Source organism: Ostrinia furnacalis, unplaced genomic scaffold (assembly GCF_004193835.3).
Source record: "Ostrinia furnacalis isolate ACB-3 unplaced genomic scaffold, ASM419383v2 OfSCF1456, whole genome shotgun sequence".
Lineage (NCBI taxonomy): Eukaryota > Metazoa > Arthropoda > Insecta > Lepidoptera > Crambidae > Ostrinia > Ostrinia furnacalis.
Genome location: NW_021131695.1, coordinates 770,324 through 795,777, shown reverse-complemented (window position 1 = coordinate 795,777; position 25,454 = coordinate 770,324). Strand labels below are relative to the sequence as shown.

The 25,454-nt window shown below is 35.8% G+C and overlaps 2 protein-coding genes across 2 annotated transcripts in view; one reads left to right on the top strand and one right to left on the bottom strand.

Annotated features, from left to right (window-relative positions):
* The first annotated feature begins 975 nt into the window (after positions 1 to 975).
* On the top strand, positions 976 to 3,652 carry LOC114352825 (acyl-CoA Delta(11) desaturase-like). Its single transcript, XM_028304569.1, has 3 exons — positions 976 to 1,326; positions 1,785 to 2,121; positions 2,493 to 3,652. Exons 1-3 carry the CDS (start codon positions 1,128 to 1,130, stop codon positions 2,935 to 2,937), a joined length of 981 nt encoding a protein of 326 aa, XP_028160370.1. The 5' UTR covers positions 976 to 1,127; the 3' UTR covers positions 2,938 to 3,652.
* Positions 3,653 to 9,036: 5,384 nt separating this feature from the next.
* LOC114352829 (trace amine-associated receptor 8b) overlaps positions 9,037 to 25,454 on the bottom strand; it is a 53,942-nt gene continuing 37,524 nt past the window's right edge. Inside the window, exons 2-9 of the mRNA XM_028304571.1 lie at positions 17,377 to 17,784; positions 16,930 to 17,055; positions 15,529 to 15,645; positions 14,271 to 14,410; positions 13,131 to 13,302; positions 11,182 to 11,313; positions 10,599 to 10,724; positions 9,037 to 10,154 (exon numbers count right to left, since the gene is read on the bottom strand). Of these exons, the coding sequence (XP_028160372.1) occupies positions 9,687 to 10,154; positions 10,599 to 10,724; positions 11,182 to 11,313; positions 13,131 to 13,302; positions 14,271 to 14,410; positions 15,529 to 15,645; positions 16,930 to 17,055; positions 17,377 to 17,595 (1,500 nt within the window). The 5' untranslated portion in view covers positions 17,596 to 17,784 and the 3' untranslated portion in view covers positions 9,037 to 9,686. The remainder of the gene's footprint in view (positions 10,155 to 10,598; positions 10,725 to 11,181; positions 11,314 to 13,130; positions 13,303 to 14,270; positions 14,411 to 15,528; positions 15,646 to 16,929; positions 17,056 to 17,376; positions 17,785 to 25,454) is intronic.

The window sequence follows — 25,454 nt, the reverse complement described above, 5'->3', positions numbered from 1 at the left end:
TGCAATTTGGTATACTTATGTAAGTACGATGAAAATGCAATGTTGTGGCACCATTGAGCTGGTCTAATGATGGAGTCAGGAGGCGGCCATAGAAACTCCTAAATGAAACGGCGGAATCGCATCGAATTTGGGTTTGTTGGATTTGTCTTTTCGAGCACATTGGTGCTAAATTGTATTGTAATTGAACCAAGGCTCTGAGATTGAGATACTTATAGACTAAGAGCTGGTGAACGCCAGACCAACGTCATTTTATAAAAGCTGAAAGTGTGTCAGCGTATGCTCCCAATATATGTTAGAATGTTGGTGGATTATGAAGTTTGGGTCATCGTGGCTTTGGCAGCTATCCTAAAAAATACTGTCTGGCAAGGAGTTGGAACTGTCAAAACTGTCTGGCTAAAAAGAGGAATAAATTTCATGCGCGATACAAGCTTTCGAAATTATTTGAACCTTGCATACAATTATTTTTTTCGTTTTATTATAATGTGTTAACGGATTAACGATTAACGTTAACTTGCGTTAAATCTTGCTAAATGTAACGTTTTAACGTTTAACGAAGTTAATTTTTTTATTAACGGTTTTAATGATTAACGAAGTTAACTATTTGATTAACGGTGCCCAGCTATGATCATTTGTGGTAAGTGGTGCGATGGTGGATGGTTCAAATTGGGTGTCACTTGTGGTACATTACCAAATAACCATTGACGACAGGACGTGACAACTATGATGATATAAAAGAAAACATGGAAAATAAACGCCATGACACATCACGACAGTAGTCCGTCATTTCGTACCGGCTTTGGAGGTTTTCCCTAAAAAAGTAAGTATTTATGTTATGTTAATTTTAAACAACATCATTTAGACTAAGCACCTTCACTTATTGTTCTATTGTAATATTTATACCTAGGTACTTGTGACGTTATTCCTTAAAAATATATAAAGACGACACCAAATAAAAAAGTAACTGTACCTGTTGATACTTACACGGAGTCACATTAAATTCTGTATTGATTAGACATTACTCGTTCTAACTCCATTCAAAATTTTTACTGATAAATTTCTTACCTAGTTTCCATCAATCAGTGATCGAATATTACTCGTAATTACTTAACTTTTTATACTATAAAATCATGACTCCACGCATGACTGAATCTGACGAAAAACCAAATGAAGAAAATATGCCACATGATACAATAAAACCACCAGAGCCAATGGAAAAATTGAAAATAATACATCATTTAGTTATTGTTTACATCTACTTCCATGTCGCTGGGTTATATGGATTATATTTATGTTTCACAACAGCTAAATGGCTGACTATGGGATTCGGTAAGTACTTATTATAAATTTTCATTTATTAAATACATGCCTTTACTTTAAGAGTTTTTGAAATACTTTTTTTTCTTTTGCGATTCAATTACTGAACAACACTGACAAAATGTATTTTTAAAATCACGCAAACCTGCTATTGAACCTTTGATATTTCATTTTTATTCTACACTACTTTACATCCTTTTAATTTTTATCTTAAACTAGCTGACCCGGCGAACTTTGTTCCGCCTTAATGGCAATAAATAAGCAGACTTTTTTTTAATTTCGAACGGGATAAAAAGTATCCTATGTCCTTCTCCTGGCTCTAAACTACCTCCCTGACAATTTTCAGCTAAATCGGTTCAGCCGTTCTTGAGTTATAAGTGGAGTAACTAACACGACTTTCTTTTATATATATAGATTCGTTTTTGTTCCAATACCGTTTTTAAATAATAATTAATTTAATTTGTTTACAGGTGTGCTGGTTTACTTATTAGGAATACTGGGCATCACTGCAGGTGCTCATAGACTATGGTCGCACAGAAGTTACAAAGCAAAACTGCCACTGCAGATTATCCTGATGCTACTAAACAGCATAGCATCCCAAAAGACAGCCATAAACTGGTCTCGGGAACATCGCTTGCACCACAAATGCTCAGATACTGAAGGCGATCCTCATAACGCAAACCGTGGATTCTTCTACTCTCATCTAGGCTGGCTGATGACTAAGAAATCTAAGGAAGTAATAAAACAAGGAAAGTGCATAGACTTGTCAGATCTATACAATAATCCTGTCTTACGTTTCCAAGAAAAGTAAGTACTAATTTCTACAAAAGATTAATAGAATTCAGTTTAACATTTTTTTTTATTTCTCTTAAGAAGGTATAATAATATCCTCTACTTCTTGCATAAAATATGATCAGAAAGTTCTGTGTTATCCTTCAACGAGCAATAGGTACGTTTCTCTCCACAGAGTTCTTGTCCCATATTACATTACAAACTATGTATCTACACCTATAAAATAATAGTGCTAATATAGCACGAGTATATTGATAGTCTTCTGCTGGATAACCGGTGGTAATCCCTAAGAAATGCACCATCTATTTTTTTAACTGCTGCTATCTTCAGCTACAAAAAAGCTAGGGTATCGAATTTACTGTAATATTTTTAAATTTTTGTTTCAGATATGACGTACCCATTATAACTACTCTCTGTTTTATCCTCCCGACTGTCATACCGGTGTACTTCTGGGGCGAAACCTGGAACAACGCTTGGCATTTGAACATGCTACGGTTCGTCGTGAGTTTGAACCTGACCTGTTGCGTCAACAGCGTTGCCCACATGTGGGGCTACAAGCCGTACGACAAAACGCTTTTGCCCGGTCAAAACGTTCTACTTACTACTGTTGTCCTGGGAGAAGGTTTCCACAACTACCACCATGTGTTTCCATGGGACTACCGGACCTCGGAACTTGGGAACGTGAAATTAAACTTCACAACGTACTTCATCGATTTTTTCGCTTGGATCGGATGGGCTTACGATCTAAAGTCAGCATCCAAGGATGTTATAAAGAATCGATCGGAGAGAACTGGCGATGGCACGGATCTATGGGGACGTAAAAGTGATTAATTGACATCATTACATATCGTGATCGTCCTTATCATGCAGATGCGCCAGTGAGTACTAATCTGCGCAACCGGGGCGGACCGCCCCACCGCGCCCCCTTCATACGCCGCTAAGGAAATAGTGAGATATTGATTGTAAAACAATCAAGTAAAATCATTTTGATGTACCTAATTTCAAATTACTTCGATCAAATTATTTCTACAATTGTGATTTTAATATTATATATTATTATGATTATTATAAAGAGCTGTGGTTTTCTGAATAAAGAAAAATAAAAAATAAAAATAAATAAATAAAATTAAGCTTTACATTAGGGATGGCGATCTGAAAATGATAATCCAGGAAATAAAATAAGTAATTCTTAAAATGTTAGATCAATCTCGTGAATGTACCGAAAATCAGGATCGATTTATCCTTAATTTTCCTCTTCTCCTGTGAAATTCATCTATGCCATGATATGAAACGTATTTTTTAAGATAAAGTAAGTAGGTATTTTTCACTTTGTAAATTATATAGTAACATCATCGTGACTTTGGGAAATCTTAGCATACTAAATAATTGCACGTTTAGGTAAGTAGGTGACATTGTCCTTTATGAGGGTGCGCTAAGGTCTTCTATGTTGTATTAAGTTTAAGCTTCTCTTGTCATTTGCACCTTTAACTTAATTTCATTTCAATTTAGATTATTTAGTTGTATCTTATTTTTATTCATAAGATTTGCTTAATTATGCATTTGTATTCTGAACTAATGTTTCCTACCATTGTATTAAGACTTAAATTTCAATAAAAAGTTTTAAATGAAACCTACACTGTTAAATACTTTGATTTCACTACCCTTACATCCTTCCCTTTAATATTATAATGCTGTGACGTTAGTGAAAATGATAACTGTAAAACACTTTAAAGTTTATTTTTCTGGAACTACTATCATTGGTTATTGGCAAGCAATTGGTTAATTATTAAATAATAATAATAATAAATATCTTTGGACATTTTTACACTACGCTTCTAGTCCCAAACTAAGCAAAGCTTGTACCAATGGGCACTAGACAACGGATCTAAACATACTTAAATACTTATTTTTTGTAAATACAGACATACAGGGTGGAAACGACAAGTGATCTCACTCGATTATTTCTAAACTATACAAGATATCAAAAAACTAGTTATTCATCCTGCAAGTGCTTCATGAGCTCTATCAAACGGTATTAATAATAGGTTAAATAATAAACTGGATCTATCCGAAAATTCAATGTTCCCAGCTTCCATACATTTGGTAAAGTCACATTATTTTAAAAACTACACATGATATCGTAAAACTGATTACTGATTCTAAAAGTACTTCACAAGCTCTATCCAATGGTATCAATAATAGGTTACAGAATAAACTGGATCTATCCAAAAATTCAATGTTTCCTTCTTCCATACATTTAGTACTACCATAGTCATGACACTCATCTCTTGACAATATTATAGCAAGTAAAGCCTAAAACCAATGTTTTTCATGAATATTTTAATTAGGAATACAATTTACGAGTTTATTTTAAGAGTTTATTAACCAATAAAAAAAATTACACTTCCAATATTGTGTGTCTGGCATACATTTAGTATGGAAGCTGGAAACATTGAATTTTCAGATAGATCCAGTTTATTCTGTAACCTATTAATTTTAACATTTGAAAGAGCTCATGAAGCACTTTCAGGATCAGTAACCAGTTTTTCAATATCTTGTATAGTTTAGAAATAATTGAGTGAGATCACTTAACGTTTCCACCCTGTATACATAGGAACACTCAGACCCGTCACAGAAATTAAAATTCATCATTTCAATTTCTGCCCGGCCGGGAGTCGAACCCGGGACCTCTCGGCATAGTAGTCCGTTCTGAACCACTACACCAAACGGCCGACCGAGCAATTTAGCAAGTCTATGTGTCACCTGAATGACATCAAAAATATTGTTAGGTATCTACGAATATAGTCCATTTCGTCAGCCAGTATCTAGCCAGAATTAATAGTCTAAGATCCCGCTATACAACGACCTTCACCGAGATGCTTATTTGATGAAACATATTTTATATTTAATTTAACATGTCAATAATTATATTGCTTAAGGGTTGCCTAATAAATTTCAGTCCAGGATATGATTAATTAATCATTAAAAAAAGATTTTTTTAAAAATATTTCATCGGTTTGACTATTAAACAAATTCCATACCAATCGAAAGTATGAAGCCCATAGAATATGCAAACGTTAGGTTGCCTATTCTTTTCCAGTCATAACTCTCGGGTTGCCAGGTATAAACAGGTAAATTGATAGAGCATTTTGCACCGGTCTGATAATTTAATCAAAGGACATTGGGAACTTTAATATGAGAAAATGCCCCACGGCGGACAAAGATGAAACTTATTTTATTTCAAAGCTTTATACTTGTAGGTATATTCACTTAAAGCGCTATGTTGTGAGATATGGGAATTCTGAGATATGACAAGTCTAAGTTGAAAATATATTTGTCTAAAATGATTTGATATTTTTACATGGCATTGCAGAGTAACCAATAAAAGTCAATAAAATAATATAAATAAATAAAAAATATAAATAAAATAATATAAATAAATAAAATATTATAAATACTTAAAATAATATTAGACAACATCTCATATATTACTCCAACCCAAAATAAGTAGCTAAGGCATTTGTGTTATGGAAATCGAGAACGACGAACCACAACACACCCAAACCAGAGACAATGTGAAAAGATCGTTTTCTATATTGTACCGGCCGGGAATCGAACCCGGGACCTCAGGATTGGCCCGGCACACCTTGAAAACCGGAGTGTGCGCCTCTCCGCCACGGAGGTCGTCAAAAATGTTACCTAAATGTAAAATAAAATAAAATATTAAAACTTCATTTTCTCAATATTCCCATAAATTTTTGACCGGAAGTCGTTATTTCCACTTTCGACATTTTTGGACCAAATCTCCGAAAGCATGGCAACACTGGAGAAATTTCTTCACCCAAGCGACACCTCTTGACAAGACACACAAACGCCTCATACAACTCGTCTTTCCCAAATGTTGCCAACTACTCGAAAAATGTCACCTTTCAGTTTTAATTTCACTTTACAAAATTCGACAACCGTCATTCAGGACTGATTTTTCGCAGGCAACCCTATACCACCTTGTTCATAATGAAATAATCTTTATTTTCATTTAAATTTGATTAAATTATCAGACCGGTGCAAAATGCTCTATCAATTTACCTGTTTATACCTGGCAACCCGAGAGTTATGACTGGAAAAGAATAGGCAACCTAACGTTTGCATATTCTATGGGCTTCATACTTTCGATTGGTATGGAATTTGTTTAATAGTCAAACCGATGAAATATTTAAAAAAAAATCTTTTTTTAATGATTAATTAATCACATCCTGGACTGAAATTTATTAGGCAACCCTTAAGCAATATAATTATTGACATGTTAAATTAAATATAAAATATGTTTCATCAAATAAGCATCTCGGTGAAGGTCGTTGTATAGCGGGATCTTATACTATAAATACAATAGAGGACCGGCTAGGTACTCAAACAAAAATTGACACTTTAAACTTTAATATTTTCCCAAATAGTTCCCTAAATGGAAAAATAGTCTTAGAAACCCCTAAGCCATTTTAAAACACCTATCTACGATACCCCACACGATGGGGTAGAAGATGAAAAAAAAAATCATCCCCACTTTACATGACATGTAGGTAGGGTATGTAATATTTTTTTCTTCAAAATTTAATGTTACAGTTTTGTCGGCTTGATTAATACGTATACATACCACCACAAAATTACAGCTCTCTAGTGCCAATAGTTTCCAAGCAAAACCTCGGACAGACAGACAGACATATCGAAACTATAAGGGTTCCTTGTCAGGACTACGGAACCTTAAAAAGGTCAAGTGTCAAAATTGTATCAATTTGTGCCGCGGTCTCGTGCGACCATTAAGGGCTCCATGAGCTAAATAATCTGCGTCCATATCACTATTCATCATCAGTCATCATCTGCTGCTTCCAGACAGTTTAACAATAACAAGAAAACGTGCAACGTGACTATACTTACCCAAAGAATACTCACGTGTGATTGAGATAATACCTAAGTGTCTGTGCTGTGCCACTTCCTTTAGTTAGGCTGTACAACACTTCCTTTAGACATATTGTGTGTTTTCAAACTTTTCCATGTTCGCATGGTTATTGTATTGGTCGGTGCATATGATTTTTCCAATGAATCACTTCCTTTAGACATGACGTGTATTTCCAAAATTTTCGATATTCACATGCTTGTTGTATTTGCACATCTTGCATTTGTTGGATTATCCCAATGAAGACGAAAAACTTAGTGCAATGGTGCAGTAACTAATTTCACTAAAAGTACCATTCCGTTCGAGTTCCGTTTGACCCAAATGACGTCCACTGATAGAAAAAGGCCTTCCAAGGACTTCCACGATGACCGGTCCTGCGTTGCCTGCATTCAAATGCTTTCCGACTTTACTAACCCCACCTCTCGTAGTACAAGTTCTTCAATCTAGGGGTTTGAGCCTTCAGCTATGCGCTCATAGCCCGGGCTTTATCCAGGACCCGGCAACACGACAATGGGATGTGAATTTGTTTGTCTTGTTTAATTATGTTAATAATAAACATAATTGTGTTTATTTTTATTCAATACGTTTAAAATCTTATTCGAGCATAAATATGACTTAGGTAAGTACTATCGGCCACAGTTCCAGCTACCCATTCCCTAGTAGTGTTTTGATGATTGTCATAACGAAGGATGATGGCACAAAACTTGCATTTTGGTCTCGATTTTGAAATTATTTTTCAACTTGCGAGTAACATCTGAATGTTTATTGTATACCTACCCTTAATATTAAATAATCTATTACTTTACATGTTCAGAAATGTGTTTCTTCGTACTTTCATATCCCTTTCCTTTTGTTGTAGTGAAGCCTTCTATCCTTCAAAGGGGACTAAGTGCAAAGCTTTACGAAAGCTTATACGAAAAGCTTATTCTAACACCCACCGACATTCTGTCAGTAATACATTCTGCTCATAGGTTTTTACTAACAAACAGTTCTAATATCCTTTTAAGATTGTTGTCTCAGACGCTGTAAAGAATACCAAAATTATTGTTTCGTTGTGATAATTTTTTTTTTTCATTTATTATCATTTTACAAAGGAAGTTCTTAAACATATTACAATTAAATGCATTGGCATAAACCACTGAGGTTTGTTTGCAAGAATAAAAGTGATTATTTTAATAATTCAATCGAGAAAGAAAAACACTCATTTTGTAAGATTGGACTGGAACACGTGATTAAATGATACGTTTCTTTTATATTATAGTCATTTAAACATATGTCTTAGTATTATTCTTATATTTTTTGTAACAACGTCAACCAGTAACCAACTTGAGGATTGGTGAATTCGACTAAAATTAGACGATGAAATAAAAACACGGTGTATAAAAACAATTTATTTCTCTCTTCTTTGCTGCATTAACATTTATGTAGACATCAACAATTGTTATTTCATATAGAAGAAAAAGTGTTGTATTGTGCGATTCTGAGTATCCTTAAGAAATCTTGAAACAGTCTTATTATATTTATATACACTTAGGAATTAAACAAATAAAGAACAACTAGGTACAACGATAGTGAAATGTATTACATTAAAATAATAAAAGGCTAATAAAAATGATAAGGAATTTCAAAGTAATTGCATTGTTAAATGCCTAGGTAATACAAGTGTAACTCGATAAATAAAATTAAATAAGTATGAAAAGATCAACTAGTTATTTTGAAAAGCTACAGTAAAATAGCCTTAAATAATTGGGCATTACAGCTATTACAAAAAATACAAAATGTACTTTTATTTCATTTACATAACTGTTGTTATTAACTTAGATGGTAGATAAAGTAGGAGAACATCCACAATGCCGGAGTAACGAATATTCACGATATTTGGTTCATAGATGAAATATTATTGACTTAAATTTATACAATCTTCTTTAATTAATCACCATAGGAGCTTAGTTTACTATTATTTGGCACATCTTTATGTCTTACCAAAGTTTCTATATTGCTTTATTGAAACTAAAATATTTAGATTACAAAAATTAGACCTGAATCTACTGGTCCACATATACTTAAAACTATTTCTCTATCCATCAATCAACTAAGGATTTCTCTTATCCGTCAAAGTACACTTTTGTCTACAATGATGTGTGCGTTCCGGGGACAGTTCCAAATGAACGACATTCACTGCTTTATCAAAAGTCACCCTCGGAAGTCATCGCGTCAAAGTCACTTCTGTATCACTCGAACTTATTGAGCTCTCTTTAATCACATCAAGTTCTCGGTTAGACAGGGAAGAGGTACGGGAAAACTTATGAGTAGCACTATATTCACTTTTTTCTTCACAACTTTCACGAGCACTCGCGGTAAAGTCTTTGGTATTATACGCATCATCGTCAACTACTTCATTCACTTCAACCTCTAATAAATTGTCATTATAATTTACACCGTACGCGTTAAAGTTCCTCTCGTGACTGAGACTTCTTATTCTATCCAAATTGTGTTCCAAAGTTTGTATATCATCGTCCATGCCCGGGGAATCATCAAATTTCCACTTGATGTTTGTGTTAAAATGTTCTACACCTGGATATATGCCTATGCTATTACTTCTGTGCCCGAAAACCGGACAGTTGCGGAATTCTCACAATTCCGGATGTCTACCGTTACAAGTCTTGTTGAAATTGCCCTCGTCTAGGCTCAAATTGGAACGGGATCGACCGCATTCAAGTCCTGGTGTGGGTCTGAAGAGGCAAAAGTCAGAGTTTTTGAGTCTACACTGCCTTGAACACGATTCTATTTGGAAGGCGGATCGGTCTAGGTGATAGTCAGTGGGTCCGTAGCCGTCGAAAAATCTAGGATCATGTTTACATGAACTGCTGGGGCATCCTTTGAAAGACCCTGTGCAACGAAGAGGATCTCTGTGACATGCTTTCTGTATGGCGTGTAAAGACGTAGAGGAGACTGTGCGTTCAAGTATTTCACCCCAGTACTTTTCTCCGAGTCCTTCAAATTCTCCTTTCGAGTGCAAGCCGTCAGACGTGACGGGAGATCCACAGCACCCTGTAGGTTTTTCGTAGCTAGGAAATGGTTTTGTGCGCCGACAGCATACCTGTGACAAAATAAAACAAAACATTTAACTTAAAAAGATTATGTTAAAAAAAATAATAGTAAACTGTTAAAGACTATTAGAAGCCGATGTTGTAGTATGATTGGTTCTGCGGTTAATGACTTAGTATGGCTTAGGACTACCACTCTATGTGGTTAACTCCACTATCCATTTCACCACAAACACCATGATCGGATGTTGTAGGCAATAATACGTAGCTATGATTTCCAAGGTAATTAATAACTACATAATAACGTATCAACACGATGCATGTTGAATGGTAGCAGTTTTAGGATACGTTTGAACAAGGTTTTTTTTTAATAATAAAGTAATAGTTAAATATTTATTTATATTTTTCTAGTAACTACTTTCATGTACACTACCACCACATGGGCGTTGTTTTACAATACCACACTCTGTATATTATTATGTTTATTTCATACTTACATAATATTGTATTAATTCATTGCTGATTCTTCGAAAGTGGCTATTCAGAAGCCAATACAGAAAAGGATTCCAGAAACTGTTGCTTAGCGCTAACCACGTCACGATAAAATCCAGGGAAGGCGGCACCTGTAAAAATAATACATGTAATAGGTATTACTCGTATTTTGTGTCTAATAATAATGAAAGTAGAATTGTATTTATTCACAGCGGACTTGTCTAAAGTCCGTATCCACAAACGATGCTTGCCTAAGTGAAGCAGCAAATCAAACTCATAGCGTTGAATATAGCTCTGTCATTGGTTCGCGTGTCACCCTGTGCGTCCACGCGCACTGTGAGACCTCATAGAAATGTTTGTGAATACGGCCGTAAGACTAAAATAGAGCTCTAATAAACGAAGACAAAGAAGGCGATAACCATTGAAGTAAATTAAATCAATTGACTAGCAATCGAACAATATTATCTCTTTTCCTTCCACTTATTGAGAATTTTCAGCTTTACTATGTTTGATGATGATTTTAATTATCATGCAAAGATGGAAGTGCAAACTACGAGTATAATAGATAGGAAAAATAATTAAATTTACCTTACATCCCGTACACGCTGCTACAACCTCTTGTATTGTAGCTGGTGTTACCATTACGATGAATCCTAGTGACATGGCTGCCATGGTTCGAGATGTGCTCACGCTGTGAGGTCTGACAGGAGCCTGGATTTGCTGTAAGTATACACAACACCAATCAGATCAGAAGATAGAGATAGAAGAAGGGAAATCTTTGGGGGCACTGGATTAAAGGTTTCGGCGCAATGGCGTAGTATTTTCTCCTTAAAAAGCTCACTGAGTTGAATCCTCTACTATTTTCCATTCCTATAGTTAGTAGACTTAGGCTGGGTTGCACCATCTTATTTTAACTTTGACAAACGTCAAAAATCTGTCAAACTCCATACAAAAACGCCGGTTCTCTTTATAGTTACGGTCAAAGACAGGTGGTGCAACTCAGCCTTAGTAAGTAGGTAGGTACGCGAATGTGAAAAAGTTCAAGACTTAGGCTTGGTTGCACCATCTTACTTTAACTTTGACAAACGTCAAAATCTGTCAAACTACATACAAAAAGCACCGGTTATCGTCATAATTACTGTCAAAGTAAGATGGTGCAACCCACCCTTAAATGATACGACTATGCTTGTAACATTTTGCGACTAAAATAGACTGACAATTCGTATAGATAAATATTTATATATTCCCAAATAGAACAACAAAACAAGACGTCATTTAGCCTACCGTTTTTCAATGAGAATTCACATAATTGTTTGCTAATTTGACAGCGAACTATAGTTTTCATACATGTTCTTGATGCTTACAAAGAATAAGATGAACGTGTCAACAACTATTTTAAATAAATCTATTTCTTCCAGTAGTTTCTGCAATTCGTAGGTAAGTAAGTACATACGTCAGCACATCAGTATATAACTACTTTTTTATCGCAAATTCGGTCCTATTACAACTACTTACATAATGAGAATAATACTTACAACCCGGTCGAGTTAACTGCGTACGTGGCAGCCGTGACGTCACGTCGACAGTCTGGTACGGACAGGGCGAACGCGGGGAGGTGTGCGGGTGAGTGCAAGGGAAAGATGCATTCCAACGAGGTGCGTTAGCTTGATCGGGTTGTAACCCCCTTACTAATAAAAAGTGACACACTTTTTTTTTTGAAGGGACGCGCGCTGGTAGCTTGAAGAGCTTTTCCAGCTTCACCGGGCAGAGTGGCGAGTACAGAAGGTACTCTAGCTAGTGTAAGTTTTATTAACAAGTGGTTAGCTTGACCTGATGTCGTCAGTATAAAGAAAGATTTACGCACGTGCGGATATCCTAGTAACTAGGCAGTTTTCTGAACGAAATTTTATCCAATAAATGTGTACCTAGTTCGGATGTATTTCGTTAAGACAAGAGAAAACTGGTTTGTTTTGCTTGAAAGAGGAATTCGTTTATCATTTTTATTACAAAAGTTCGTTGGCGAATAATGAATTGCGAGGGATTTACTTGTTAAAATAAAAAAAGGAATGTTTATGTGAAATCGTAAACATGGGATACGTTTAAGTGGGATCTCATTTACCTTCGGAATAAAAAATAAGTATTTTTCGGAATACTCAAATACTACGGAATAATAAAAACGTAAGCATGGTCGGGTTATTTACCAACGCGACACAAGAGACTGCTGGACACAAGTGTGTCCTGTTGGTGAAACCCAAAATAAAGCCTTGATCACACCGAGTGGAAGAGCAAAACAGTAAAATGATACTTGGCCGAGAGAGTTGGGTGAGCGAGTCACCTACTCGCGCGCTTGGCCGAGCACTCGGCGTAAATGTTCATACACACCGAGTACTCAGCCGAGAGCAGTCTCGCCCGTTTGCTCGGTACGTGTGATCAACGTGTCTCACTTCAGATTTTATGATCACGCAGGGAAACTCCGGGTATAGCACGCTCAAGTCAAGAAATATACTTATTAATTACCTTATTAAATCAGCCCTTACCACTATATCATGTTCTCCATGCGAAGTCTTAGCGCAGGCCACAGGGACCCCATTGGGCCTCGCAGGCTCCGGGTCACATTTACTCCTGATCTTGCTGACGTGGAACCCTGACCCGTAGCAGTACATCAGTGCCATGGTCGTTGGGAAGTAGTAAGCGCAGCAGGAGAGGATTCTAAAAGTTAATGTTTTTTTAGTAAGCAAGGTCGAAAACGTAGAAACAGAAAAAACCTACATGTTTTATGTTAGAAAAATTTTCATCATAATCAACCATTTCAGCCACAGGTCGTCCTTTATGAGATCATCTGTCCACCGGGTGGACGTCCTACGCTGCAATTTGCCAGTACGTGTCGTGCCTCAGAAAAACTATTATAGGTAGGTACCGTTATGTTCTAAGCGTAGATATATCAATTTCCACTCTGTCTATTTATTTTTAGGATGAATTTTTTGTGTAAATTTAATAAGCTTGGTTTAGCTTTTACCTGCCTCTTTTCATCAAAATTGAAGGGTTATGGACGAATTAAACCTAATTTTGCGACAGTAATTCCAAGTTATTATATCGACCAAGACCTTTTCTTAAGGAAATGGAACGTGAGCCGTATGAATGAGGTAAATTCCCTTTCAGAAGCGTTTGCATAAAATTTCTGTTTAACTTTTTCACTTGACTCGAAGTTGGGGTGTAACTCAGGGACTTCGTTAAAGCCGCACAAACCATTATATTTTACATTGAACTGAGGTTTCAAAAGTTTGTCCATTATGAGACTCATTGTTAATGCATGATAGTTTAACTAAAATCTATGCATATAAATTGTTATCATACTTACTATCTTCTGAATTAATAGTAGCGTGTATAGGTAGAAAATCGAGCGTTGCAGATTTTCAGAATTAAACCTAGCATTGTGATTGAAAGATCTCATCGATTGTTAACTACATTTCCCCAAAGGCTAATCCCAGAAACTACTGTATTATCAATAATCCTAGATTTACGAGGGATGTTTGATAAATTCAAAGCTGAAGGCTGTTTAAATATTGATACGTAGGTAAGTAGTCAAAATTTCAAATGTCGTAAGGGACAAAAACGGTTTCAAAGATTGTGTTTCTTAAGTTATTTGAAAATTAGGTTCAAATTGTATTTTACTGTACCTGAAAGCAACTCTGCTGTGGAAGACATCGCAGGCCATCAAGCCAGTCGAGTTGAAGTAGTATCCAGACCGTGGAAGGACCATTATAGCAAACAGTGACACTGACAGTATCCAAGTTATACTTATCACTAATACACAACCCTGGAACAAATATGCAATAGTTAGAAAGGATAGGCCAAAAATTTCACAAAACGAAATAATTAACAAATTCAATTCAGCCTAAATTGGACACAGAATTTATTAATAAAACATTTACTAAATGCAGGTTTTGAAACAGCAATTTTGTAACAGTAAATAGTAATTAAACCAGAATATTTGGGACAGCTATGTTGGGATAAGTACTATCAGTGCCCACATACTAATAAAGGATTTGAATTTATATCAGCGGTCATTGAATTCAAATAAAACCTCCACTAAACAACGTAAAAACTACGTTCATGTTAAAGATTATTAAAAATGTTACATAAAATGATGTTACGTAGCTATTAACGATGATCCAACAACAAAACAGTTTAATAATTAAGTAATCAAAATGTGGCTTACTCCGTACTAACTACTCGTATTATGCGCAAGTACGCGGATTAGGTACTTTTCCAACTTGGTTTCTAACTTTGATAAACACCGTAGAAACGCTAACTTCTACTTAATAAGCGGTGTTAACTATTAAATTATTAGTTAAGTAGCTTATTATTCTAGCGTAGTATTCTAACAGATTGCAATTTGTCTAGAAAATAATGTAGGAATATGAAAAAGAAAATGTTTCTTAAATGAACACCAATATGAGAGCAAATTCAATATTATTTCTGAAACCAATCTCATCTAAAATAGCTATTACGAATGTTAAAAACCATTGTTGTGTTTCAATTAACACTGTTTATAGAACAAAGCTCATGCATGCCTAATTTAGCAGCACAAAGGAATCCACCAGCTTTTATGTCTAAGTCAGATTTGAACCCCGTTACGGAGTTCTTAAGCGGCTCAAAGAGATTTTCTTAGAGAGAGGTGTTATCAAGTACGCAAATCCTTCTTTGAACGCAACCTCGGATTTGCAGAATTCTAAAGTCCCGGGAGTGTGAATAAAACTTTAATATTCAATTAATGTGGATACTCTCATCCTTTTAAATGAATTAAGTGTGAATGTTGAATTAGGATGGGGTGTGTTGACATAAAATCTGTTTGGATTCAACCCTTGAATCCCGCGACGTATACACTTATAGCTATAACTTAACATGTTAAATAATTTAATATTGTTCTCAAACCTTTTTACTGGAATGCTTGTGATAAGTATTCGGGTGCAATAGATAAAGGTATCTGTCTATCGCCATACACACGAGTATCACAGCACTTTGTTGACTCACGGCCCCACGTAAAAGTGCCTGAAACACGAAAACCATCAACATAATGCAATAATATTGAGATACTTTTAGAGCGATGGAGAGCTAACGTGTTTTGTTTCTTCGCGTTCCACGGAAAATATTTTCAGTGTAAACTTTACCTTCTACTGTCACAAACAATTGCGACAGCGTTCAAGAGAATCTGAATGACCTTGATCTACAAAATACAACAAAGAGGGAACACCGAAAAGAGGAGCAACTTACAAAGCTAAAACTTTAACAAGCCACCGACTTTTGCGCGGTCACTATATTCCATTAGCTGATTCGCATTAAGCCCCGAGGCACGACCAGCGAAAGTTTTTAGCGATTTTATTGTTCATAGATTGCAGCGTCACCGGATCATCAACAATTACTCTTTTAAATCCTCATATTGTTCCCCTCGGCTCAAAAGAGCGCGCCCACAATGCGGATCACTTTCATTATTTCACATTTTGTCAGGGGCTTGTCGTAATTCGTGACTTATTGCTTCTGATCAAAAATGATAAATAACTTTTTTATAGCAATCATAAAATCAAAATTCAGGGGTGGAACTTTGATGAGAATGAGTGACGTTGGTGACTTGATGAATCTTTATCCTTGATATCCGATTAACTTTGCCTCTCCAATTGAGAACTTTTTTCCGTGACGCAACTTTACTCATTTTCTCGCCGTCTCTTGTTTAAATAAAGTTTTGCACTTCGTAGCTCCGCCTAGGTCTAACTGGATTAAACAACTCTCTTGAAATTTTGATGAAAAACTAATTTACCCATTTTCAACACTCCCGTTTTTTATTTCATTATCGCTAGGGCTGTGTTAGGAGATTTATCGTAAAATTATTCACCTTTCTACGCACGGTATTCAGAGTAAACATTATTTTGTTCTACGTCTTTACTTACGTGATCTTTAACAAAGATTCATAAGTAAAGGTTATCTCCGCCCTTTCTGATATGTTAAGGTAGCTGGCGTAAATAAAGCGTGAACCTTCATGAATAACGTTAGCGGTATATTAAACGCTCGCTAGCTGAATTTAATTTTCGTTCCTCTTCAAAATATTATTATTATAACTATTATCATAAACCACAATACGATATCTCTCGATTTCATTACCTTTCTTCATTGTATTTTACGACAGTCTTTAGAGATACTATTGAACATTGTCGAATCGCTTTTCATGGTGGTAGTTGTATTCGATAAAAGCCATGAATCCTTTGAGAAGGCAAAAAGGCGAAGAGAAGGGTGTAATAAGCCGCAACTAAGACCGTTATAAATTCCTTTTCAATAGTTTACCTGTATCTGACAGAATATCTCGCCGTAGGGCCAACACTTGTAGAGAGCGGGCAGAAGCGCCACTGGAGCTATCAAGATTCCAGTGAATAAGTCGTTGAGAGCCAACGACGTAAGCAGGTATCTCGGCTGCGGAAAATAAGGCTCAAATTTGAATGAACACTTTTGTAAACACCCGTAAAGAAAGTAAAATGTTACTCTTGTTCCTATTCCAAATACTTTTAATGATGTACTTATTCGTTTCCACCAGCAGTTTCAGTGAGAAAACACGAATAAATCCTTGCGAATTTCTTTCATTTTACGGTTCTATCTTACAATAATACACATCTTTGAATGAAAGAGATATTTGAAGCTGCCGAAATTTTTAAAAATGAAATTAAAGATAAGCATATTCTGAGAGCAGGGTTCTATTGGAAAATATTTGAAACTGAGACTTCATATACAACATACCTGATTGTCGATATACTTGATGTACCTCCTGTTGTTCAAGACACAAATGAGGACTAGATTCCCGAAGACAATCGCCATAGACAGTGCAAATATGAAGAAGGCTTTTAATATATCAGCTGGTGCCGGGAAAGTGGATGGCCAGCCTTTACCGTTGATCCAGCAGGAACTGTTAGAGAGGGACGGCGCTATGAGCAGTGCGCCTTTGGTCGAGTCGAACATAGTCGGCGCCTACGGCAGCGCACGGTTCTCGTGAATAAGGCATTTAGATCATAGATGCTGAACTGCTTGTGTAGTTCTTTCAGACTTTGGTTTGCTTCTGGGATTGGGATTGTCAACTTGAAACGTGCATTTTGTTAGAGTTTTTCGAGCGTGGTTAGGGTTCCGATTTAGTACGCTGCATCGTGGTATCTGTAACAAAAAAATGGCTTGATTACTTTATTAGGTCCACCTAATATTCGAAGTCGTACCTTTTAATTATGTAGAAAAAGGGATATTATTAAATCAGATTCAATACCTATAAAATTAAGTATTCCTTTAATTTAAATAGTTGAATAGTATTTGTATAATATTTTTTCCATATTGCACATTGAAAAATTAAGAACAGGCAACAGCACATCACATTTTTAAAATCACTTCTATTACAAATGAATAAGAGCCGACAGTGTTTGCCTTGACGTGTTGTCGTCTATACTTCCAAATACTTCAAAAACCTTTCATGAAACGAAATTCAAATACGCTTTTAAAAGGGTATTTGACTGTACATCTTTATCTACATCTACAAAAGTCTGTCCAAGTTGACATAAAATATTCCTGTTGCGTCTCAAAGAAAGAGGGACAGAAATGATCCTAAGCCGTGGATACTGAATCAATTTCACTTTCCGCTGGGAGGATTAGCTTGACAAATGATCGTGTCCAAGACCTCGTTTATATCTGGTTCTGTTTTTATTAGCCCGTGAAAAATTGCCGTCTTTAAGGGCCCTTCTGACTTCTGTCTTTAGGTGTCGGGAGCTTTCCAAACTATTATGTGCTACTTCGTTGACGTCTTGTGTGTATATGATTTGTGTAGTGTTGATTTTGCTGTGATGAAAAAACCAAACAGTATTGTAGCTTAAACGCCGGTATTTGTTTTTAACACGAGGATCAAAATTAATTCTATTGTCGCGTAACTTAAAACTATAATTTTTATTATTATTTGTATGAACTTAGTATAAAAAATATCCAATTAAAATAGCTATTTGTGTGGTTAACAAGTGAATTGATTTTAGTTAATGTATTCGTAGGATTTTCATTTTTCAAAAATATAACACAAATAGTAGTTGCGGAATGAAAAAGTTCAGATGTTTTTCATTGGTCCAAAGTAAATTTATTTTAATATTTGTTTTGCATAATTTCTATAATCCTCCGAGTTTGAACTTCCATTGTTATTTTTGTATGGCTGATAAAGCACGTGTTCACCTTTTTGAGCAATAATAACACGTCTTTTGTAATTAGCATAATTAGTAATTTTAATTTCCATCTTTGAACCTTACGATATTATTAGCACAGTAGGGTAATTGTTATTTATTACTATTGTCTTCATTATTGTCTTATTCTGTAAAAACTTGAATATTCTTAAACTTATTTGTTTTTTTTTTTGGTTTGATGTTAATGTTTTTTCATGCTGAATTCGCTTATTCAACATAACATATTGAAAAACCTCCAAAGTTGCTTAAATATTCACGATGAAGATGCTCAAACAAAACCCAAGAGCAATAATACTAAGGTTCATACCGAACGCTATTTCCTCAAGGAAATTGACAAGCCCTTCAATCTTTGACTGTGGACGAGAAATATTTCAAGAAAGATTCCCCGGGTATGTCACGGCACGTACGACGATTCTTTCCTTTTGTTTTAAAACGCGGATGCCGGGAATTCTATCATCGTATAAATCTTTTTCTTTAAGCACCGTCTCATATCGATGTGAGCTAGTTTGGTATCTTGACAATTTCTGCATTGATGCCGGAATTTTTTGAAAAGTCGAATTGACAAAATGTGACTAAGAACATAACAAGTTTGAAAATGATGACCTAAGTTATTTCTAGAGACAGATGATGATAATAAAAATGATCACCACACGAGAAATTAATATGAAATGAATTATTATGTTGTGTCTACCGTGATTTGGCAGAGGCGTATAGTATAGGGAATTAGGTATGCTATTTCTCTAAATGCTTAGTAAGTTTTATCGTTAAACCTTCATGCATGTAACACAAAAATATGTTATATTCGCACCTTTAATATTTCTTTACCAAAGATTCCCCTATAATGGCGGTCAAAGAGTAAGCGAGCTAAATTGATATGTGCCTATCTCCCCGTAGTCTCTCCGCGGCTTAGTGAACAAAAGTGCCTTAATATCAGAGCTCACACTTTAGTGACCCATATAATAATGTGGGCCGGGACTCGCGTCTCCGGCGGCACGGAAGTAACCCCCTTTTGGCGCTAAACCACTCCACATCAAACAAGTTAATATAAATGGTGTAAGCCTTTCATTTTCACTTGCGATTTATGTTAGTCTATTAGTGAAGCGAGTAACAACTTCAAAGGACTTGGATTTTAGAAGCTTCTACACCTACGAAATGTTTTATAGATTCTTGTATTTCATTGTGGGGCTTTGTTTAGTTTCATAAAGTATTAATTTTTCTGCTCTGTAGGTTATAGGTAACACCAAAGGTACATGAAAGACTAAGCACGTCTATCTAGTATCAGATTTTATCAGAAACTGTTTTTAAGTGATTCGTTGCTGAATGTCATTTGTTTCACCGCATCCAGCAATACGCTTTTATCCTTGCTAGCCGATTCCCTTTCTGCTCGTATTGTCCGCTGCTGTCGGTCCGAATGCATTTTATAATCTTTGACAAGTCAGCGCCATTTCACTTTGAATATGTCCCAGTTTTTGAATTCGGAAATCGGATTAAACTAGTTTAGGCCGATATTTGGTAAGCGGAGTAGAATAGAAAATTCAGAGTTTTAAGTTAAGTCACGAGTAAGCCAGGACCCATCAAACCGAAACGGTTTTTTCGAAAAGCTCGGTTTTATCCGAACGCCTGGCGACCCTATGCATAGTGTTTCAGAGTGTTTTCCGTTTTGTGGAACAAGTGAACTCTGATTTCGCCCACTTTTCGCTTCGCTCGTAAAACACGGCTAGTCCCAGTCCACTTCGGTTAATTAAGTGGGCACTAAATTTCTAACTAACATACATTAACTGGAAGGCCTAAATCGAACAATCTATTCGAAGCTCTAATATGCTAATATTGGTATGCCCGGCTCATTGCACGTGATGCCAATTTACTGCACTTAGCTGTATGAAGTAACTACCTATTTAGGTAGTTATTTATTATTCGAATATTCAATATTGAATATTCTTTTGTACTTAATGTTTACTTAAGAAATTCCTTGATTTGTTCAATGAAAATTGCAATTGAATTATTCTTATACATAGATCCACGAATAAAGTTATAATTTCAAAATTTTATATCTTGGTCTTGCCTGTATTTCAACTTGCTCATCAGTAAAATCCGTATTTTTATCGTCTTTAAAAATTTTACTACTTAATGTTGTTAGGGTCCTAACGAATATTAGTGTAAATAAATGAAATAGCGGACTGTATAAAAATAGGTGCTGTATTCTCGCCAGCCTAATTTACAATTGATTATCTAGGATACGCGGTAATCGTGCGACGACGGTGGTGTCCCAAAGGCGAGTGTGTGACCCGAGCGCAGCCGATGATGACGCTGTCGGCCCGACGTGACGTTAGTCATCGTACGCCGCCCGCACGTCTCCTCCCGCGCGTTGTTGGGTTCCCAACAATGTTATTTATGTAAGTCTTAATATATCGAGATAAAATAAACACATCTTAATCAGATACCCAATACCTACGTTCAAACCAAATAATCGAAGTTATTTGCGTGTTACAACGTATCCTTCCTAGAAATCGGTCCTTATCTAACCCTACAAATAAATATCAAAACTAAGCTTGATGACACAGGCGTCGACCTGTCTGCCCGCCATTCGAATACCAATCGATCAAAATCCATCGAAGTGTGACAAGTGGAGATAAGCAAACTTTTCAAAAGGATCAAATAGGATACCAGAAATAAACTTATACATAACAATAACTCTATCAACATGCCAAGGGACATCACTATTCTGAACTTTTATGGCACTGTTAAGGTCGCAGAAGTTGAGAAAAGGCGAATGTTTTGATAAAACCGCACCACTGTCACGTTATCAATTTGTTTTGGGTTCCATTTTTTTCTTTTGTAAGAAGAGGCAAAGGCATTATGCCATACAGCCAAGTCTTCAGTTTTTTGTCAATCATGTTTAACAATTGACGATCATTATTATTTATTCTTTTTTGTCGGTGCGTTGTGTTTAACTGCCAGTAAACGTGCAATAAAATTATCGGTTGTAGCAGTGTAGCTTTTCAGGTCACAAGATTCACAACTTTGGTTAGTTTGAAAATCAATTTAAAAAGAGATATAAAATGAACCTTACATAACCAGCATAACATAACAATGGTGAACAAACTGCCGATCGACATTTTTTTCTTTTTATTGATGTTTAGTGTTTAGAACTGCCAGTGACTATTAGCGCAGTTATCTACGGAATTAATAGGACTTCACTTTTAAATAGAGAAATTGGTCATCAAACTTTTTTCTTTTTTCATTGTTTGTTACTAAATAAATGTGTAGGCATTAACGCTTCAGTAACCATAACCGCAGTCTATTAGGCTGCGAACAGCAGTAAACTCGGTACGATTTATAGAATCTCCCTGGAGACAGCCTCTATAACTTAAGTTTTTTTATGTGCCCGCCTCGTTTCGGTTCCCTAATCTTTAACAATAAAATTATGGGTCACGAGAAACATTGGGGTTTCGCTTTTATTGTGGAATCCTTTGGCTTTTAACCCCATTTTCACATTTATTTTAATGCCGTGCTATTTTTGGATTGCACCGCTGGTTTTAACGGGCTCGTAAGTGACATTAAAAGTGGTTTTATTTTTTCTGTTTCAGATTTGCTTTTTTTTACTAACAAAAAAGCATAAAATGTCGATGTATCTCTTGAAAAATACTATAAACTGAGCGACCTATATCGTTTACAACTTAAAAATGATTTTATTAGCAAAATCTGTTTCCCTGTGGTACCTATTTATTTTACTTAAATAAACGTAAAAATATTCTTGTATATTTGAACAAATAAACTTGCTCAACAAATAATTGAACTAACAAACCGAGATATAACAACGAATTTCGACGGTAGTTCGGTAGGCAGTTCCGAAGTCGGTAATAACTTTATTATTATCCTGAATCCTGATCATCCCTGTCGCAGCCAATCTATTTCCTATATTATTTTCGTTTAGTTGAGCAACAATAAAAGCTTCGGCAGACCAAACGTGGGGCAGTAAACGGGACTATTCTCACCTCTCGTTCCCACCACTGCAACTCCTGTGTAGCCAGGATCTACAGCTTGACCGCCACAAAAACCCAACCAATGAAGGTGAAGTTTGTCCCGGGGGAAAGTTAGACTGTCATTGGACCCACAACGAAATTAATCAGAAGAACATAGGAGGAGTTCGAAATTAAGGTTCGACTTCCCTTCATTGCAAAGCGGATGACAGGTAACAAATAAAGGTTTAAAACCTTTAAGAAAAACGCGGGGCAGTAGCAGCGCTGTTTGAATGCGGGCCCGCGCAAGTTGTAATACAAAAAATTCTTTCAAGTGTGTCACACCGAATTTGAACGCGGGCCCGGCTCCAACCGGCCTTCTATAAAATTCAAACAAAAATTCCCTTCTCCCAACGATGTCCAACTGCCAAACGACAAACCAGGCGGTGCGGGAGCGGGACAGAAGCGGCGCGAGCGCGGGCTGTTGTATTATCAGTATTACTATGGCCATAATTATGACTCACCGGAGGCAGGGCGGTAGCAGTGCAGCGCAGCGCGGTGAAAGCGGTTTAGGAAAATTGTATTTTTTTACAACCGCGTTGCAACTGCTTTGAAACTGCCGCTGCCTTCAGTGTGCCTACTGCCGCGCTGCAACTGACCCGCACCACAGAATACATAATAGTAGCAACCCGCACTGCTTCACCCGCGTTTGGTCTGTGGAAGCTTTAAGGAGTCGCGATCTATTTGACGTAACAACGTAAAAGCAGCACACTTCAGTTTCACGACTTTTCACTCAATACATAAAATCTTCGTAAATCGACGCAATCATTTCGCTTAACTTTATTGAATTTATTTTATTTTGTATCTTTATGGTTTACGTTTACGTCGTCAGTGTATTTCGCGTTTACGCGGTTTGTTACCTAGAAAGACAGTGATCATTTGCCAGCAGTTAACCTGCTATAAAACGAAAGTCTTTGATTTTCAGTCTTGTGCTTTTGTCAATATTGGGGACATTGATCTACCAAACTTGATAAATGTAGGTTTATTTTCTGGTGTCCCGGGGTTGATCCCCTTACAATACAAATAGTTTTGTTAAATATATCTTTTGAATTAATGTATTTTTTTCTATTTATAGCAATAGTATGTAAGTACGTGTACAGATTATTTAAAAATTAAGTATGTTTAGTATCATAGTTCGTACTAGGTACTCACAGAAGGCGCAACAGAAAAATGTTCAATGGATATTAATTAATTATTGATATTAATAAAACAACCCCTAAAAAGTCTGCACCTCCATCCAATCCAATAGATAGATTTAAATTCAGTGACAAATGTTTATTTTCGATAAAAATAAACTTTTTCTCTCTCTTTGCCATCCAATGAATGCCATTTTGCAGGTCCCATAAAACGGGGACAATAATGGCGGCCGTTAAGCTATTTCAGGGGTTTGTATGGGGGTTAGAACGACTTTGATAATTAGAGGAAGACATAAAGATTTCCCCCTTGAATCTCTTAATTGCAGTAACATTATAACCAATTAGCAATAGCTTATTATTTTCCTCAAATTAACATTTTGCTATCTAATTTTTATTTGCAGATATCATTTAAAAACATTTTATTCGTTTAGATTTTTGAGGATTTTTGACTTCATGTAACAAAAATATACTTAAATTATGCTACCTAATATAGGTAGTACCTATATTAAAAAGAAGTAAACCAGGTAAATCAAAGTGTAGGTAATTATTTGACTTTTTGCCAATTAATTTTAATTCACTTCGTTAAAAAGCTGACTTTAGAATTTAGAATATCTTGAATTTTTAAATTGTTGAAAGGATCTTCACTCGTCTTAAGAGGACTTCTCATTAACTCGACTCTAGGCATTCATTTATTTACACCTTGTAAGTTAATTTACACTTTCGAGCCTTACAAGTGAACATTTCATAGATAACTTGAAGGGGGCTAAAGCTATGGTTTATTTTTATTACGGCGCATACAACATAATAATGCCTAAAGAAATGTGGGTCAGGATAATTATGAAGTTCTTTCAATGCGTCGATGGGGCGCCAGTCCGGAAACATAGTACAAAGGAATCGCCAGTAGTTCACACTATCACTAAAATATTCGCGACGGTTGTGAAGACTTATATTATTGAAAATTGTAGGAAATTTTCTAAATTACCGGCCAAGTACGTGCTACACTTAGGTGATAAGGCCATTGCATATTTTTGTTTCAATCATATTTTTCTCTTCCTTTTTTGTATTTACTGAACTTACAAAGAAAAGTTTTAGGATCATCATCTTTTGAAACTTTCAACTGTTACTAAGACGTTGTTTGATGAACCTCCAAAAATGATCCCATTAATTTAATTTTTATTTTTGTTTAATGTGAACTATATCACCATGTCTTTCTTTTCAACCGACTTCAAAAAAGGAGAAGGTTCTCAATTCGACCCGTATGTTTTTTTTCTATGTTTGTTACGCGATAACTCCGCCAATTATGAACCGATTTGAACAAATCTTTTTTCGGCGTATAGGTAATACCTCAAGGGTGGTCCCATTTAAATTTAATAATAGAAAAAACAACCCCCAAGGGTGGAAAATTGGGGATGAAATTTTTTATACGCAATGTTTTTAATTTTTAGTTTTTTTGTGTTGAC